Source organism: Babylonia areolata, chromosome 4 (genome assembly GCF_041734735.1).
Source record: "Babylonia areolata isolate BAREFJ2019XMU chromosome 4, ASM4173473v1, whole genome shotgun sequence".
NCBI lineage: Eukaryota > Metazoa > Mollusca > Gastropoda > Neogastropoda > Buccinidae > Babylonia > Babylonia areolata.
Genome location: NC_134879.1, coordinates 45,112,581 through 45,129,171, shown reverse-complemented (window position 1 = coordinate 45,129,171; position 16,591 = coordinate 45,112,581). Strand labels below are relative to the sequence as shown.

Below are 16,591 nucleotides of genomic sequence, written 5' to 3'. Positions count from 1 at the left end.
AGAAGGCACTTAATTGAACTAGAATAAGAGTCAAGTCAGAGTGGAATGAAAGATTCATTGTTTGTAGATTTTTTTTTCTTTTGATTTTTTAAGGTGCTATGCATCATAGTCATATCATTGTCTTTTTTGGCTTTGATATTAATGTGCACAAGATTCAGCACTAAATGAAATACCTTTTCTTTTCCCTTTCAGGTCACCAGTTCACAGGTAAGTCCTCAGTGGAGATCTACCGTCAGGTGCTGCTCAGTGGGTGTCGCTGCATTGAGCTGGACTGCTGGGATGGAAAGGGTCAGGATGAAGAACCTGTGATCACCCACGGCTACACCATGTGCACTGAGGTTCTTTTCAAGGTGAGACTTGGCTCTCAAACTCCATCATGAGTTGCCCAGACTATTTCTAAAATTCCATTGTCAGTTGCCCAGACTATTTCTGAAATTCCATTGTCAGTTGCCGAGACTGTTTCTGAAATTCCATTGTCAGTTGCCCAGACTACTTCTGAAATTCCATTGTCAGTTGCCCAGACTATTTCTGAAATTCTATTGTCAGTTGCCCAGACTGTTTCTGAAACTCCATCGTGAGTTTCCCTAACTCTTTCTGGAACTGTTTCTGAAACTAGGTGAGTTTCCGAAGTATTCCTGAAACTCTGTGAGTTGCCAGACTATTTTCTGAAACTCCCCAAGTTGACAAAGTATTTCTGAGACTCCCTGAGTTGACAAAGTATCTCTGAAAGTGAAACTCCTTGAATTGACAAATTATTTCTGAAACTCACTGAGTTGACAAATTATGTTGAAACTCCGTGAGTTATTCAAAGGTTAAAAAAAGAAGAAAAGAAATCAAACATATCACAGCCATTCAATATTGTAAGCTATAACTAAATGACACACTGCAAGGGCTTTATGAAAGAGATTGTGTGGTCTTTTCTTGTTTCTGTTACATATGAGCAGAAGCGTTTTTGTTCAAAAACCAAACATTTGCATTTATGCAGGATGTGGTCGAAGCCATTGCGGAGAGTGCCTTCAAGACTTCAGAGTACCCTGTCATCCTGTCTTTTGAAAACCACTGTGGGTGAGTAGAACAAAGGCATCCTTCAGCATTTGTTTTACTTGTATCAAGGAATTGATTATGATGTGATGGTTCAGTTGTATGTATAAACATGTGTAAATATATATATAAATATATATATCTCTTCAGACAGAGAGAGATGTGTATATGAATTATTGCCTCAGGTCTAATCTAGATATTGATATTTTTACTGTCATTACAGTCATTATCATGATTATTGTATTAATCTTATTATGTTTGTCTTCTTTCTGTTGTTTCTTTTTTTTATTGTTGTTGTTGAAGGTTCATAATTTATGTATTTTCAGACCCCGCCAGCAAGCCAAGATGGCTAACTACTGCCGAGCGATGTTCGGAGAGATGCTACTGGATGCTCCATTGGACTCACACCCAGTATGTCACATGACTCATGTCCTGTACTTCTTCCACATGCTTTCCTTTTCTTGTGCTGAGATCACCCAGCAACGAAACAACACACAGCTGATAAATCAGTCAGCCAGTAGTTAGATGATGAATTGCTGTTGAGGTATTTTGGTTGGTGTGATCAAATTTGGGTTTGGTTTCATTGCTTTTGCTTTTTGCCTTCTCTCAAAAAAAATACTTTGTGTGTGTGTGTGATGGTGGGGAGGGGGGGGGGGGGGTGATGCAGTGGACACTAGCTATGATGGGTCTTTGTTATGCAGGGTTCATACACAGTCATGTAATCTGGAAAAGTCTTGAACAGAAATGTGAGAACCATTTTTAGGGCTGGAAAAATCTTGGGAAAATATGTTTTGCCCTTCAGGGTCTGGAAAAATCAAGAAAGAGTTTAATGCTTTTTATATGAAAAAAACAACAGCTAAAGCAGTCATAAAAATACAGCATCGATACAAGGATATCTGCTGATCTTTTTTGTCCGCAGAGTAGCATGTGATTTTTTTTTTTTTTTTTTCCAGTTTAGTTTTGTGTTTGGTATGGATGATTATTTGTCTGATCTTGGAAAAGTTTGGAATTTTGTTTGGTCACATCTGTAGAAACCATCAGACTGCAAAAAGTTATTTTGGAGAATGGTTTTGTCTTGGTGGGTTTTTTACTTTGTTGTTGTTTTTTGTTTGTTAGTCTCAGTCTGTAAAAAATGCACAAAGTTGCATCGTGTCTCTGAAGCAAACAATGAAACTATGCAATGCTCACTATTCAAACACAGGACACCAGCTTTCTGATTCTGTGTAGTCTTCAGTTTAACGACTTCCACTTTAAGTGATATTAAAATGATTCTGTGTGTGTGTGTGTGTGTGCGTATGCATGTTCTCTCTCTTTCTCTCTGTATGTATGTACATAGATATGGATAGATAGATATGTATATATATGTATATATAATGTGTGTGTGTGTGTGTGACCAATTGATTTAAAAAAATTTTCATGAAAATCTAACTGTTCACTTCCATTGTGTTAAAGCTGAAACCAGATGTCCCCTTGCCAAGCCCTGCAGAACTCAAAAGGAGGATCATTGTGAAAAACAAAAAGAAGCATTTCCATAAAACAGGTGGGTTGATTCTGCACTTTTAATTGACAGTACAGCTGTAAAGCAGCTAAGTATTTGCTTCAGAAACTGTTACTGACATATTATTTCAATATAATTCTTGAGAATGTGTATGTTCCACATTTCTAATACTGTTACTGATACTATCTTTCTATTGATAGAAATAGAAAAAAAATGGAAAAGGCTTAACTCATACACGTGGTCATCAGTACTGATAAATAGACTTGGGTGGTTGGCACCAATGCTGATGGAAATGTATGCAATGCTTTGTTAACTAACAGAGTCTGTTGATGAGCTTGCACTTTTGATACAGTGTTTACAGCACACTCTTTTGTAGCTGTATTTCAGTCAGTATAATGGGTTTTTTTTTCTTATCTCACAGGGGACAGCAAGGTGGGATCAAATTGTAGAAATGTTAAACATAGAATGCATGTGTGTCTTTTAAACAGAAAACAAACACGGTTGAAGTCTCTGGTTGCACATAATCAATGATAAAAAAACGAATAAATAAAAAGAGAGGCAAGGCCTTCAAGGCTCACTTGTGATACACTTTTTAAAAAATCCAAGCTTTTTATGTATTGAGTATAATTTCAAAATGTAATGTTTAAGATGAGAAAGATCAGTTTAAAGCAAATTAAGTCCCCTAGCATTAATTACAGAGTAATTTCCCTTTTTTTACTATCTGCACCAAAACGTTTGCAAAATAAATAAAACTTCCATGCTTAGCAAAAGAAGTTCCTGTTTGAACAAAAAATGATAATAATGACTGCTCTTGTTGTTGGGTCAGAATATCAGATCAAAGTGCCAAGTTTAGAGAATACAAAAAATATAAATATAACAGTAAATGCAGTTTGCATATAATTAGGCTTCATTTTTTTATTTTTTTGTGCCCATCCCAGAGGTGCAATATTGTTTCAAACAAGATGACTGGAAAGAACTGAATTTTTCCTATTTTTATGCCTAATTTGCTGTCAACTGACAAAGTATTTGCAGAGAAAATGTCAATGTTAAAGTTTACCACGGACACACAGACACACACACACACACACACACACACAACCGAACACCGGGTTAAAACATAGACTGACTTTGTTTACACAAGTGAGTCAAAAAATGACAGAAAATGCCTGACACAAAACATGCACACTGAACCCCCCACTGCCAGCAGAACACGCCAAGTCCAGCCCAGGCCCCAAAGCGCCCAAGGCAGCAGAATCGTCCCCCACCAAGACCAGGACAAGTGGTGGGGAGGCGGAGAACGAAGGAGGCGGGGAGGACGGAGAAGGGAGGCCAGGCAGCACAACGGGGGAAGGGGATGCAGAGACCCCCATGTCCCCCAGTCGACAGAAAAGTAGCGGCGGTGGTGACGCCACAGCCAGTGACGCTGCTGCCACTGCATCACCAGAGGAGAAGACTGCAGCAGGGGGCAGCGAGGGGGACAAGGGCAAGCCCGGGGAGCCACAGGTGTTTCCGGACAGCGACACGGATGACAGCGACAGCGAAGATGAGGATGCGGCTATGGAGATGTCTGAGGAGGAGAAGAAACGCCGTGAGAGGATGGAGAAGGAAAAGGTAAAAAAATTGTTTTGTGTCTTATATGTCTTCTTTGAAGTTCTGGCATGTTTGAACTTTCTGTATTCTACAGTAGAATGCATCATGAGAAGATGGAGAAGGAAAAGGTAAAGAACATGTTTGGGTTTTGTTTCCTCTTTGAAGTTTTGGCTTCTTTAGACTTAAAAAAAAAAAAAAATTATTAAAGTGAAAGTGTTAGCTCTGATTTTTTTACCACTAATTCTATTTTCAGGGTCTTCTGGTTTGATTTCCTGTCACAGACTGTTCCCTAGACTAGGTTCTTGTTTTGATGCATGAGTCTGTGGTTTTATTATTGCTTGTAGTTGCATTTTTAGTGCATGTTTGTGGTTGCCATGCTGCAGTGCTTTTTTTTTTTTTTTTTTTTTTTTTTGTATGATGTCTTGAAAGGAATAAATGACCACTCTCTACTACTACAGGCAGCTTTAGGACATTTGATAACCGCAATGATAATGATAACAGTATTGTATTACTCTTTTTGTCACAGCAAATTTTTCTTTGTGAGATTCAAGCTACTCTCCCCAGGGAGAGTGTGTTGCTACACTGAGAGTGCCCCTGTTTGTTTTTTTCTGCATGCAGTTTTATTTGTTTTCCTATTGAAGTGGATTTTTCTACAGATTTTTGCCAGGGACAGCCCTGTTGTTGCCATGGGTTCTTTGATGTGTGCTAAGTGCATGCTGCACACAGGACCTCGGTTTACCGTCTCATCTGAATGACTGGCGTCCATACCACCACTCAAGGTCTAATGGAGGGGAGATAAAATACTGGCGACCGTGGGATTCGAACCAGTGCACTCAGATTCTCTCGCTTACCAGGTGGACGAGTTACCACTATGCCAAGGTTCCACATTATATAATAGAGTAATAACATACCGCATCATGGTGCAAACTCCCCATATTGTGGGCTTTTAGCACCTCCCATGAAACAGTAAATATATACTGATACATAATGATATACACCAGCAAATGATGACATTCAAGAAAAAATATATTCATGCAGGCAATAATACTTTTTTTTTATCATAATAGTTTATGTGCATGTTTTAGATATTGTTGCCTTGCTTTTTGTGGTCAGTATTATGCATGGTAATGCAACCATACTGCTAATTATTATGATTCAATGACCAGGTGATGGTGTACATCTCATTCTCTTGGGTTGGGTTCAGACTGGAGTAGCAGGATTATGTTAAGGCAAGAAATCGCATTATACATTGTCTGGATTCGATCTGTCTACATTGAGGACTTTGATGCTCTCTCTCCTTCTGTCCCTCTCTCTCCCTCCCTTTCTCCCTCTTTTCTTTCCCATGCATCTCTCCCTCCCTTTCTCTCTCTCCCATAATTTATTTCCCTCCCACTAACTCTCCCCCTTCCTCCCTCTCAAACCATCACCCTCTCTCCTCCCACTGTCTATCTCCCTTTCTCTCTCTGTCTCTCTGTGTCTCACATTCTGTCTGTCTGTCTGTCTGTCTCTCTCTCTCTCTCTCTCTCGTTCACACTCTTTATCTCTTTCCTTTTCATTTCAAGTACTTGAGTCTTTTAGTCTTTCCTTTTTATTACAGTCTCATAATTCGTATCATTTTTTTTATAATGGCAAGGGTTTTTTTTTAGTGCATGCCATAGTCTTTCTCCACTCCTTCATTGTCCAGTTATTTAGTTTTCTGATGCCCACCTGGCAGCATGGAAATCTGTTTAGCATGTAATGCTTTAAAAAAAACAAGGCAGCCTGCTCTTTTGAAAATTGTACTTTATTTATTCTTGTTGATATTTACATTTTTGGCTATGAATTTACTATTCTCCATCAGTTCTTTTTTTTTTTCTTTTTTTTTTTTTTAGATTATTATATCATTATTGATTCGAGCTTGTGTTGTTGTTGTTGTTTTTCAATCAGTGTGTATATCCTGTATTAATTTTGATGATATATCTGTGCTTTGTGCATGGCTGCTTTGGTGGTTCAATAATTGTGTGTTTTTTTAATTATTATTATTTCTTTGTATTATTTTCTTTTCTTCAGTCCACTCAATATTAGACCGACAACACTGATGACACATATTACAGAGTGTCAGCAACAACAACAACAAAAAAAGGAAGTCTTTTTTAACTCTTTTAACAGTTTTAATTGTCTTGTGTATATAATGTATTCTAAAAGAGACTTCCATAACTGCATGTTCAACTTTTCCTGTCACTGAGCTGAAGCCTGAAACATTAATTTGGTCGGTCAGTCAGCAGTGGTAATAATGGAAGTACAAGAAACTTAACCCCTTGACTGCTGAATCTTGATGAAGTGAGATCATTAGTGTGGCAGCAGCTTTAGTGTGTATGTCAGTGATGTCATTGATTTGCTGACCAGATGTAATGCAATCCCAAGAGAAAGAAGTTCAAATAGAGAATGGTGACTGACATCCTGATTTGTAAGCTCAATGTTTGATCAGTGCTGAGCCTTTCACTGACAACCGTACATGTAAGCAACAGTCAAGGGGTTAGTCTCTTCTTTTTTTATCCTTATATTTGTCAGCCAGTCTGGAAACAATCCTATTCTTTCTGATGAATGATATTGTACAAGAGATTATGTAACAGCTTGTGTCTCAAAACAGAATAAATCTTTTGAATAAAATCATCTTTCCTTGCATTGTAAACCACAAGTGCTTGACACAAGAAAATGTATGTCAGACTCAGTACAAGGTATAAGCTTGCTTTCATCCCACTTAACCGGAATTTGTTCTTCAAGTCATGAGTTTACTTGTGCCAGGGACTAGCATCAGAAAACTATAGTGCCATCCTACCCTCACTTTGATGTTGTACATTTATCTACAGGATGCAGAAGCGCTGGTAAGACTACCCCTAACTCACCACCTTGATCTTGTAGCGTTAAATACTGATATAACTCTCAGTACTAACTTCTTTTGGTACAACCCCCTCTCAAACAGTGTAGCTCCTAATAAAACACTTGTGTTTCTTTTATGTTGATTGTGTATTTTTGTTGTTGTTTTTATTTTTGTTTGTTTTGGGGGGTTTTCTGTAATTGTCTCCATGGCATTTGCTACATTTCTTTTCTTGACGCTTCTTTGATTTTTTTTTTTTTTTTTCAGATCCAACAGGTTGAAGTTTTATTGGCTAATATCATTAATTTTTAATGTGTTTTGAAATTGACAGTTATATGTAATATTTGAACATTGTTATCAAAAATGTATTTTGAAGTCATGATGATGATGATGTGTGTGTGTGTGTGTGTGTGTGTGTGATGTAACAACTTGTGTGTGTAATTCTTTTTGCCCCATTTTTGTAAAGCACTTGGAGCCATATTTACAGAATAGGTGCAAAGTAAATTCATATGATAGTTATTGTTATTGTGTATCATGATGTCTGTGAATATTCAGAATCAATTATAAAAGTACATGTGTTTTGTAGAACTACCATTGCTTCCTTGTGAAGTCTGTATGTCTTTCTGTACCATTGTTAAGACATTGTCAACTCTATTGTTTACATGTCTTTTAGAGTTTGCTTAAATCCACCATAAAATAATGTGGCCTTTTTTTCTTGTGTGTGTGAGTGTATGGTTGTGTGTGTGTGTGCTTTGGGGGTGGCTGGAGTGGGGTATTGGGGGTGCACAATATGGATTTTTTTTCTTCATTTATGTTTCTTCTGTCATTACACCATGCTGGTGTATGTGTGTGCTTTGGGGGTGGCTGGGGGGAGGGGTGGGGGGGCGGGGGGTTCAGACGGTAGGGATTTTTTTCTTCATTTATGTTTCATATGCCATTCCACTTGCTGGTACCTTTCAAATCAGTGAAATTGTACTTCTTTACTGGCTCTCAGTTGGATAAATCATTAAAAGAAAGACATTTGATAGGATTGGATTATGGCCAAAAAAGATGATGAAAGTTTCTTTTTATTCTTATAAATCTAGAAATATTCTTTCTTTGTGACTGATGGACTAACCATTCATGATGACCATAACAGAAAGTATGAAAATATATGTACTCACATCTCGGCTGATAAAGATGGAGCTTGATCCCAAAACAGTGACACCTTTTTGAAGATGTATATTTATCTGGTCTTCTCTGTCTGTCTGTCTGTCTCTCTCTCTCTCTCTCTCTCTCTCTCTCTCTCTCAATATCACTTCTGGGGGTAGCTTTTGTTCCCTCTATTTTCATTTGGTTGTAAGCTATTGTAATCTGAGTTTATCAATGAAAATGTAACAGAGCATACTGTCCAACTGAAAACTGAATGGTGAAGTAAAAATAAGTGACCAAAGTTATAACATTATCCTTGTAGTGGTATCCTTGTGTTATGACATTATTACATGTGACAGGTTTGTACAACATTCTGGCTGTCTCAGGAAGTTCCATGCAAAGTTATGATATTTACAGGTAGATTTAAAAGACAGCTTTTTTTTCTTCTTTTTTTTTCTGCTTTTTTTTAGAAGTTCGGAAGTTCGAAAAAGTTAGCATCCATGCACCAATATATGTAATTTATGAATGTTACTGTCAAAAGTATTTTCTGTTTAGTTTAGTACAGTATTGTGTCTGAGTAGGGAACCAGTTTTCTGTCTGTCAGTGTGTGTGTGTTTGTTTTCCATTCTCTGTATCTTTAGTTATGTCTTTGTCTCATTCTGTTTCTGTTTCAATCTCACTTCTATGAAAAGAAAAAGAAAGGTATGACAGAGAGATCTAGACAGTTGGTACACACTGCCACAGTTACAATCACAAAACAAATTCCTGTGTGTCTGTGTTTTTATTTATAATGTGCAGAATACATGTATTTTGCATAAAACATTTGTCAGGGTTTGTTGTTTTTTGTTTTGTTTGTTTAATGAACTATTCAAACTGAGCCCATTTCTTTTATCAGGAAGGATACATAATTAAGATATTGAAAAGCATGGTATTACCTATTACCAAAAAAAAAAATCTTATAAAATACTGTGTTCTTAGTGCTGGAAAGACAAAAGTGTTGTTGAGCAATCACTCACAACAGTTGTTCACATCTATGTGTCTTGTTTTAGGGATTCAGACAATGTTAAAATGTGGCAGCATAGGGGTGACTGTCATACAGGGAACAGCAGAGATTCAGATGCTGTATAAAAGTGTTGAAAAGACTGACACAACAGCCAAGTGGTTGAATTTATGGACCTGTAATCTGAGGGTCCTGGCTTCGAATCCTGGTCATTGGCACCAAGTGGGCCTATCAAGGGTAGATGTTTTTCCAATCTCCAGGGTCAGCAGATGTGCAGACCTGCTACTGCCTGAGCCCCATTCTTGTATTTACACATACAGAAGATCACATGCACATGTTAAAGATCCCATGATCTATGTCAGCATTTGGTGGGTTATGGAAACAAGAACATACCCAGTATGGGAACCCATGAAAACAGAGTATGGCTGCCCTTATGGTGGAGTGGATATGGCCATGCACATAAAAAACTCACTTGTACATAGGAGTGACTGTAGGAGTGGCATCCCACAAAGGCAGATAAAGAACAGGATGTGACAGTGTTGGTGTGACTACTGTCCCACAGGGTACGGCCGGCAAGGAAGCGGAGGCTGCCATGGAGATGTCGCTGCTGGTGAATTACGTCCAGCCTGTCCACTTCCACTCCTTTGAGGCCTCAGAGAGTAAGCTCTACAGTTATGCAGCTCTTAGGGTTTACCTGTGTCACACACTGCTCATCTCTTGTTTTTTTTTCCAACATTTTTGTCATTCAAATTCACATACATACATATATTTGTAATCGTTTTAAGGTAGAGTAAAAATAACAGAAAGAAGAAGATACGAAGAACTAAGACCTGCAGACAAAGATGATTTTCTTTTCAAGCTCCAAAGATGTGGAACAGATTCCCTGACAGACTCCACGGCTCTGACTCCCTCTCCTCTTCTCAATCTGGCCTGAAAACCCATCTCCTTTCTCAGCAAAATGTTTGGTTGTGGCATTTCCATCCAAACAATATATACTTCTGTGTGTTTCACGGTGTATGTAAATGTCAATGCATACATGTATGTGCTCAGTAATGCATGCGTGTGTGCACACAGGTGTGTGTGTGAGAGAGAGAGAGAGAGAGAGAGATGGAGAGAGAGAGAGAGAGTGTGTGTGTATGTTTACTGTGTGTATGAATATCAAATTACAGATACAAGGTGAATTTATTTGTGTTTCAGTGTAACATTGATGCATCGTCTGATGTAGAATATCATGTGTTTTGTAAAGCACTAAGAGCAGAGCAGTTTTCTGGATTAGTGCAAAATAAGTATCCATAAGTAGTAGCAGTATGTAGCACTAGACAGTTTTACCTGTGTCACATCTAGGTCATTGCTTTCCTGGAGCAACAGATGTCAGGTGTGTGTGTGAGTTAGTGCCTGTATGCACATGTGAGAGTTTTCACATGTGTTTTTTAAGTTGGAACATGCAGATGTCATCACCAACTCGAGGTGTGGACAGAAAATGTGACTTGAGATCGCTGGTGGTTCCGTTGTAAACAGGTGGTTCATATATCATCTCAGTCATGTTGGTGCCGTCTGCTTGTGATTGCAGAGAGAAACAAGTCCTTTGAAATATCATCCTTTGTGGAAACACAGGCCTTGAACTTGTTGAAAGAATCCCCTGTGGACTTTGTCAAGTATCCTTTTTGTATGAGCTTGTGTATGTGTGTGTGTTGTTTGTTTGTTTGTGTGTGTGCATGTGTTTGTTGTGTGTGTGTGTGTGTGTGTGTGTGTGCAATTCTGGTAAGGAGCAGTTGAATTGTTCTTGCCTTCTGTGAGTGTAGGTTTGTGTGTGTGGGAATGGAGGGGGACATGTGTTGTGCAGCAGTAGCAAGCATGATCATGATTATAAGTTTTGCCTGTTCATATTTACTGTTGATCTTTCCAGATGGTATTTATAAAATTTGTTGGCTTTTTTTTCTGCTTGTTTGTTGTTTTCTTTTGGCGGGAAGTTTCAGATGATTTCTTGTGGTTTTCTCTCATGATTTCTTTCTCTGTCCATCCACCAGCTTATCTTTATGGGTCATTGTGTGTGTTTGGTTGTGTAGTGTGGATTGAGTGGCAGTTTCATTGCATGATTTTCATGAGAAGGGAGGAGTTTGTATTAAAGCCGAGGTATCTGCATGTTTATTTACTTTTCATTTGCTCTTATGTGTGTTTTCTTTTGTTCTGTTCTGGGAAGGATGGCAATGGAGGATATAATAAGTAGGGAGTTTGATTACAGGGGGGCATCAGGGGAGTTGGGTTTTTTGGGGGTTTTTGTTTGTTTTTTTGTTTTTTGTTTTTTTTACAATGTTTCTTTTGCTTTCGGCCCTCTTCAGGGCTGAGGGCTGGATTTAAAAAAAAAAAAAAAAGAAACATCCGGCTGAAGATGGTGCTTGATTGACCAGCAGACAGCAGACTAATATCAGGATGTCTTATTACTGATAAGGCATAAATTTTGGCCAGGTGGAGCAAAGCAATAGGCCTAAGTTTGCATCAGTTTGACATGGTAAGTATATTTAACCAAACTTGAAGTATATTATACAAACTCCCAATGTTCCTTGCTGATTAATTTCCGTTGGTGATAAGGAATTTACCTTGTCTTGTCTTGTTTTGTCTTTGCTTGTTTTGTCATTTTTGTCTTGTCTTGTCCTTGATGTGGTTGGAATGTGGGTCCTTGACTTGCTTTAGCTACAACAAGCGTCAGCTGAGTCGGATCTACCCCAAAGGAACACGTGTTGACTCCAGCAACTTTCTGCCACAGGTCTACTGGAACGCAGGCTGTCAGCTGGTGGCACTGAATTTCCAGACTCTGGGTGAGAACAGGTTAACCCCATGGCTGCAGAAGCTTGGTGACATGAGATCAGTGTGGCATGATTCTCAAGCACAGTGACTACTTCTTGTGCACTTTTAAGTGCTGTAGCTGATTTTGCTGAACAAGAGTTAATACAACTACAAGAGAATCCCAAACAGAGAATGGTGACTGATATGAAAGACTTTGCAAAACTCAGTTTTGGTCATTTTGAGATGACAGACTTCCCCAACAAGCATACTGGTCAGCAACAGTCAAAAGGTTAATGGTTCTGTGATGTTATGACCTCCTGTATTTTGGGTAGCCATTGTCTCATGATAATTATTGACCACTGGCTCTCAACTTTGAGACTCTAGGTGAGTGAAAATGGCCCCAGATATTTATGTTTTCATTTATTTAGTGACTATTGCATATCAGATGTTCTATTTTTAAAAAGAGTTCTTGGTAAATTTTAGAAAAAGAAGAATATCATGTCTTTTTTAAAGCACAATATAGTAAACAGCACACATGAAACAAACAACAGTTAACAAATAACACACAGACAAAAAAAAATGTTCATATTTGTAATAAATTTAATAATGTATTGCCTTTTGCCAGGAATACAGTGTTGCTAATCATTAACCATTATCAGTATATATTTTCTGTTTTCAGTATTATTCCTGAAGGTAACAGATTTTTTTTTCTTTTCTTGTGTTAATGAGAAATAACATTTATTGTGACAATAAAATCAATTTGACTATTATTCATAATGGTGATACTAACTTTGAAGGAAATTATAGGCCCACTTTGCTCTCAGATAAACAGCGTATAGCTTTCAACATCACTTTCCAAGCCAACACAGAGCAGCACCTGTCCCTGATGTTCCTGCAACATCAGCAGGTTTCCAGTGCCCTTTGTGCTCACAGGACTCTGCAAATCCAGACATGGTCTGCAGGGCCACTACTGTTTGCATAGACAGCTGCACAGACAGGTCTTGCTTAAGACTGAGGGACAACCCATTACCAACCAGCAGAGAAACCTTGGATGAGTGTTTGTTGTCTTGCAGATCTGGCCATGCAGATCAACCTGGGCACCTTTGAGTACAACGGACGCACAGGATACATCCTGAAGCCGGACTTCATGCGGCGTGTTGACCGACACTTTGACCCCTTTGCCGAGTCAACTGTTGATGGCATTGTGGCTGGCACCTTGACCATCAAGGTTCTTTGATTGAAGTTGTAATGAATGTGTAGTGTGTGTGTGTGTGTGTGTGCATGCATGCATCAGTGTTTGTGTCCATGAATATGTGCGCTTGTGTATGTGTGTGCACATTTGTGTGTGGATTAAAGGTAGACATACACAGAAATGATTCATTTGAACAATGCAGTCAACAGTATGTGAATATCAAAGTATAACCTAAATCAACAAACAAATGAACAAAATCAGTGCAATAATAGGCCTGTATCTAATTCACATCACAGAAGAAAAACTCAGACTGTGTAACAGGAATTCAAAAATTCTCTCTGTATGTCTGTATGCCCCTCCCTCACCCCTCTCTCTCTCTCTCTCTCTCTCTCCTTTCTCTTTCTCTGTCCCACTTTATGCCTCATGCTCCCCACCCTGTCTTTCTTGCTCTCTCTCTCCCTCCCTTTCTCAGAAATGATTTTTTTACTCCGTGAATTGACAGAAATCAGTAGATCTGAGAGCCCCTGGGGGCTTTGGTTTCAGTAAATTTCAAATTTTTACATTCTCATCTCTGCTCTCTCTTTCTCTGCCCTTCTTCATGTCTGACTCTCTGTCTTTGTCTCTATCTCTTTGTCTCTCTCTCTCTCTCTCTCTCTCTCTCTCTCTTTCTCTCTGTTCATTTGCTTGTTGATTACAATCCCACATTCAGCTATCTCCCTCCATTGGCAGTCTGTCTCCCTCTGTCTTCTACTCTTTCCCCTCTCTCAGTAGTCTGTATGTCTCTGCTCTCTGTCCCTTTATCTTGTCTGCCCCTTTATCTCTCTCCCAGTTTTTCTCTCGTGCATATTCTTTCTCTCTCTCTCTCTCTCTCTCTCTCTCTCTCTCTCTCTCACTGTCTCACTCTCTCTCTCTCACTCTCTCTCCCTCACTTTCTTTATCTCCCTCACTCTCTCTGTGGATATGCTGCATGCATGCGTTGTACATGTGTGATGATAATGCCTCAAGCCACAGATAGCAAGAAAAGGTTAACAAACAGATAAGGGCATGCTGTGTGTTTAGCAATGGATGATCCATCCCCTCCCATCAATAAGCCTGATCTTCTGTGCTTCAGATCATCTCAGGGCAGTTCTTGTCACATAAACGTGTGTTGTGGGTTTGGTGATGGATGATCCATCCTCTCCCATCAATAAGCCTGATCTTCTGTGCTTCAGATCATCTCAGGGCAGTTCTTGTCACATAAACGTGTGTTGTGGGTTTGGTGATGGATGATCCATCCCCTCCCATCCATAAGCCTGTGTTCCTGTGCTGCAGATCATCTCCGGGCAGTTCTTGTCGGACAAGCGCGTGGGAACCTACGTGGAGGTGGACATGTACGGGCTGCCCACGGACACTGTGAGGAAAAGATTCCGCACAAAAACCATCCCCAACAACGGCCTCAATCCTGTCTACGATGAGGACCCCTTTGTCTTCAAAAAGGTGTGGTCTTCAATGATGAGCATGCACACCCCTGAAAACGGAGTATGGCTGCCTACATGGCAGGGTAAAAACGGTTATACACATAAAAGCCCACTCGTCTGCATACAAGTGAATGAAGAAGAAGAAGAATGAAGAGAGCAGTGTATGAATTATAAAGTGACGGCTGAATGTGTGTTTTGTTATGCCATTTTGTGGACTGCTCAGATTGTGAAAACAGTATCCTTCCATAGGCAAACTTTCTGTAAAAGAAATGCTCAGAATACAGGGATATTAATGAAGCTCTGAACGTTTGATGTTTGTCACTCACTGCAATTAAAACTAATTTGTGCGTAATGTTTTCTGCCAAAATTTTGTATGTGCATTCACATATTTGAAAGAACAGTTTCTACTTCCCCTTCTGAATTTTGGAGGTATGATACATGTGAAAAGAAACATCAATAGCAAGGAAAATATGTGAAAAGAAAGTGATTATGACAGATGTTTTGAAGTGACTTTAACTTAAGAAAGAAAAAATCTTCAAGAATGGATTTACATCAGGATTTCCTCTGTAAAACATTTGTTTTGTTTCTTCACTTTTCTTAGTAAGTAATATTTGGATGAGACTTCCAGTGCATCAACAGTTTGATTGATATAGTTTTTTAATTCAAAGACAGATCACACATACACACATAGACACAGATATGCACACAGACACACACACACACATGCACACGCATACACACAAACACACACACATGCTCACAAGCACATCCACACATGTCCACATAGTGTGTGAAGTACTTTTTGTCAAACAGATTTCTCTGTGTGAAATAGGTAAGCAATGTGGACATGAAGTCGAAACAGGTGCACATACACATGGGATAGAAATCTCACTTTCCTTGATAAGAAGTTTTCTCTTGCTGTCTTACATACTTCGTATTATCACAGTGGATATGAATTAACTTCCCAGATGGCCGTAAACTGCTATGGGATTTTTGACCATTAACTGTTACCCTTGCATGCATGTACAGGTGGTACTGCCCAACTTGGCCATCCTGCGCCTCAGCGTGTATGAAGAGGCGGGCAAGCTGATTGGTCATCGCATCATGCCTGTGGAAGGCTTGAGACCAGGTGGGGGGATGGGCCTTTGGTTTGTTGAAAGACCGGTTTGTTTTGTAGGCAGGTCTGTGCTGCTTTCTCTCCCTGTCAGCCTGAGAAAGTTCCACCCTCCCTCCCCAACCACACTTCTACTTCTCTTTCTCTCTCAGTTTGTCTGTGTCTCTCTCTGTCTCTGTGTCTGTTTCTCAGATTGTGAGTTTGCAAAATATGTTTGTTCCAATACCCTATTGATAAGGACCGCAGGCCCAGTTATTAAACCATTCACTCTCTCTCTCTCTCTCACTCTCTCTCTATCTCTCCTTCCCTTCCCCCATTAGTCTTTTTCAGAAACACATTTGCATATACCTGTCAGTAGACATGTATACACTATATTTCCTGTTTTTGTTTTTGTACATTTCCCTTTACTTGATTCAATAATTATTTTCTATGCTCAGTGTGCTGGATCACAATAGATTCCAATCACATGGTCTCCTCTTTTCCTAAAGAAATTAATGATTCCTTGGTAGAAAGTATGTAGCAGGTTTTTTTTATTATTGTTTTTTGTTGTTGTTGTTTTAGTACATGTGTTTTATTATACTTTGAGGTTGCTCAGTTTCATTCCCTGACCTTTCTGTTTTCTTTAATGAACATGATCATAATTGGACCAGGGTTTCGTCACATCCCCTTGCGCAACGAGTGCAACCAGACGCTGCCATTGCAGGCCATCTTTGTTCACATCCTGATCAACGATTACATTCCTGATGCACTCGCTGGTGAGATACATGGTTGTGGGTTTGCTTCAGTGTGTGTACATGTGGCAGTTCCCGAAGGTTATTTATTGTCAGACATGGAGATACTGCTGATGATAATTCTACTGTGTGTTACTTGTTCTGAAACTGCTCTGTTTACAAGGAGGGGAATTGCATTGTATTATTGTATTACTCC

The 16,591-nt window shown here is 39.1% G+C and overlaps 1 protein-coding gene across 1 annotated transcript in view; it reads left to right on the top strand.

Annotated features, from left to right (window-relative positions):
- The window catches only part of LOC143281708 (1-phosphatidylinositol 4,5-bisphosphate phosphodiesterase classes I and II-like), a 99,819-nt gene that overhangs the window by 66,084 nt on the left and 17,144 nt on the right, over window positions 1-16,591 (top strand). Inside the window, exons 10-21 of the mRNA XM_076586970.1 lie at window positions 193-350; window positions 986-1,065; window positions 1,368-1,452; window positions 2,494-2,581; window positions 3,744-4,150; window positions 9,680-9,776; window positions 10,688-10,772; window positions 11,809-11,933; window positions 12,975-13,129; window positions 14,405-14,569; window positions 15,580-15,679; window positions 16,315-16,419. Of these exons, the coding sequence (XP_076443085.1) occupies window positions 193-350; window positions 986-1,065; window positions 1,368-1,452; window positions 2,494-2,581; window positions 3,744-4,150; window positions 9,680-9,776; window positions 10,688-10,772; window positions 11,809-11,933; window positions 12,975-13,129; window positions 14,405-14,569; window positions 15,580-15,679; window positions 16,315-16,419 (1,650 nt within the window). The remainder of the gene's footprint in view (window positions 1-192; window positions 351-985; window positions 1,066-1,367; window positions 1,453-2,493; window positions 2,582-3,743; window positions 4,151-9,679; window positions 9,777-10,687; window positions 10,773-11,808; window positions 11,934-12,974; window positions 13,130-14,404; window positions 14,570-15,579; window positions 15,680-16,314; window positions 16,420-16,591) is intronic.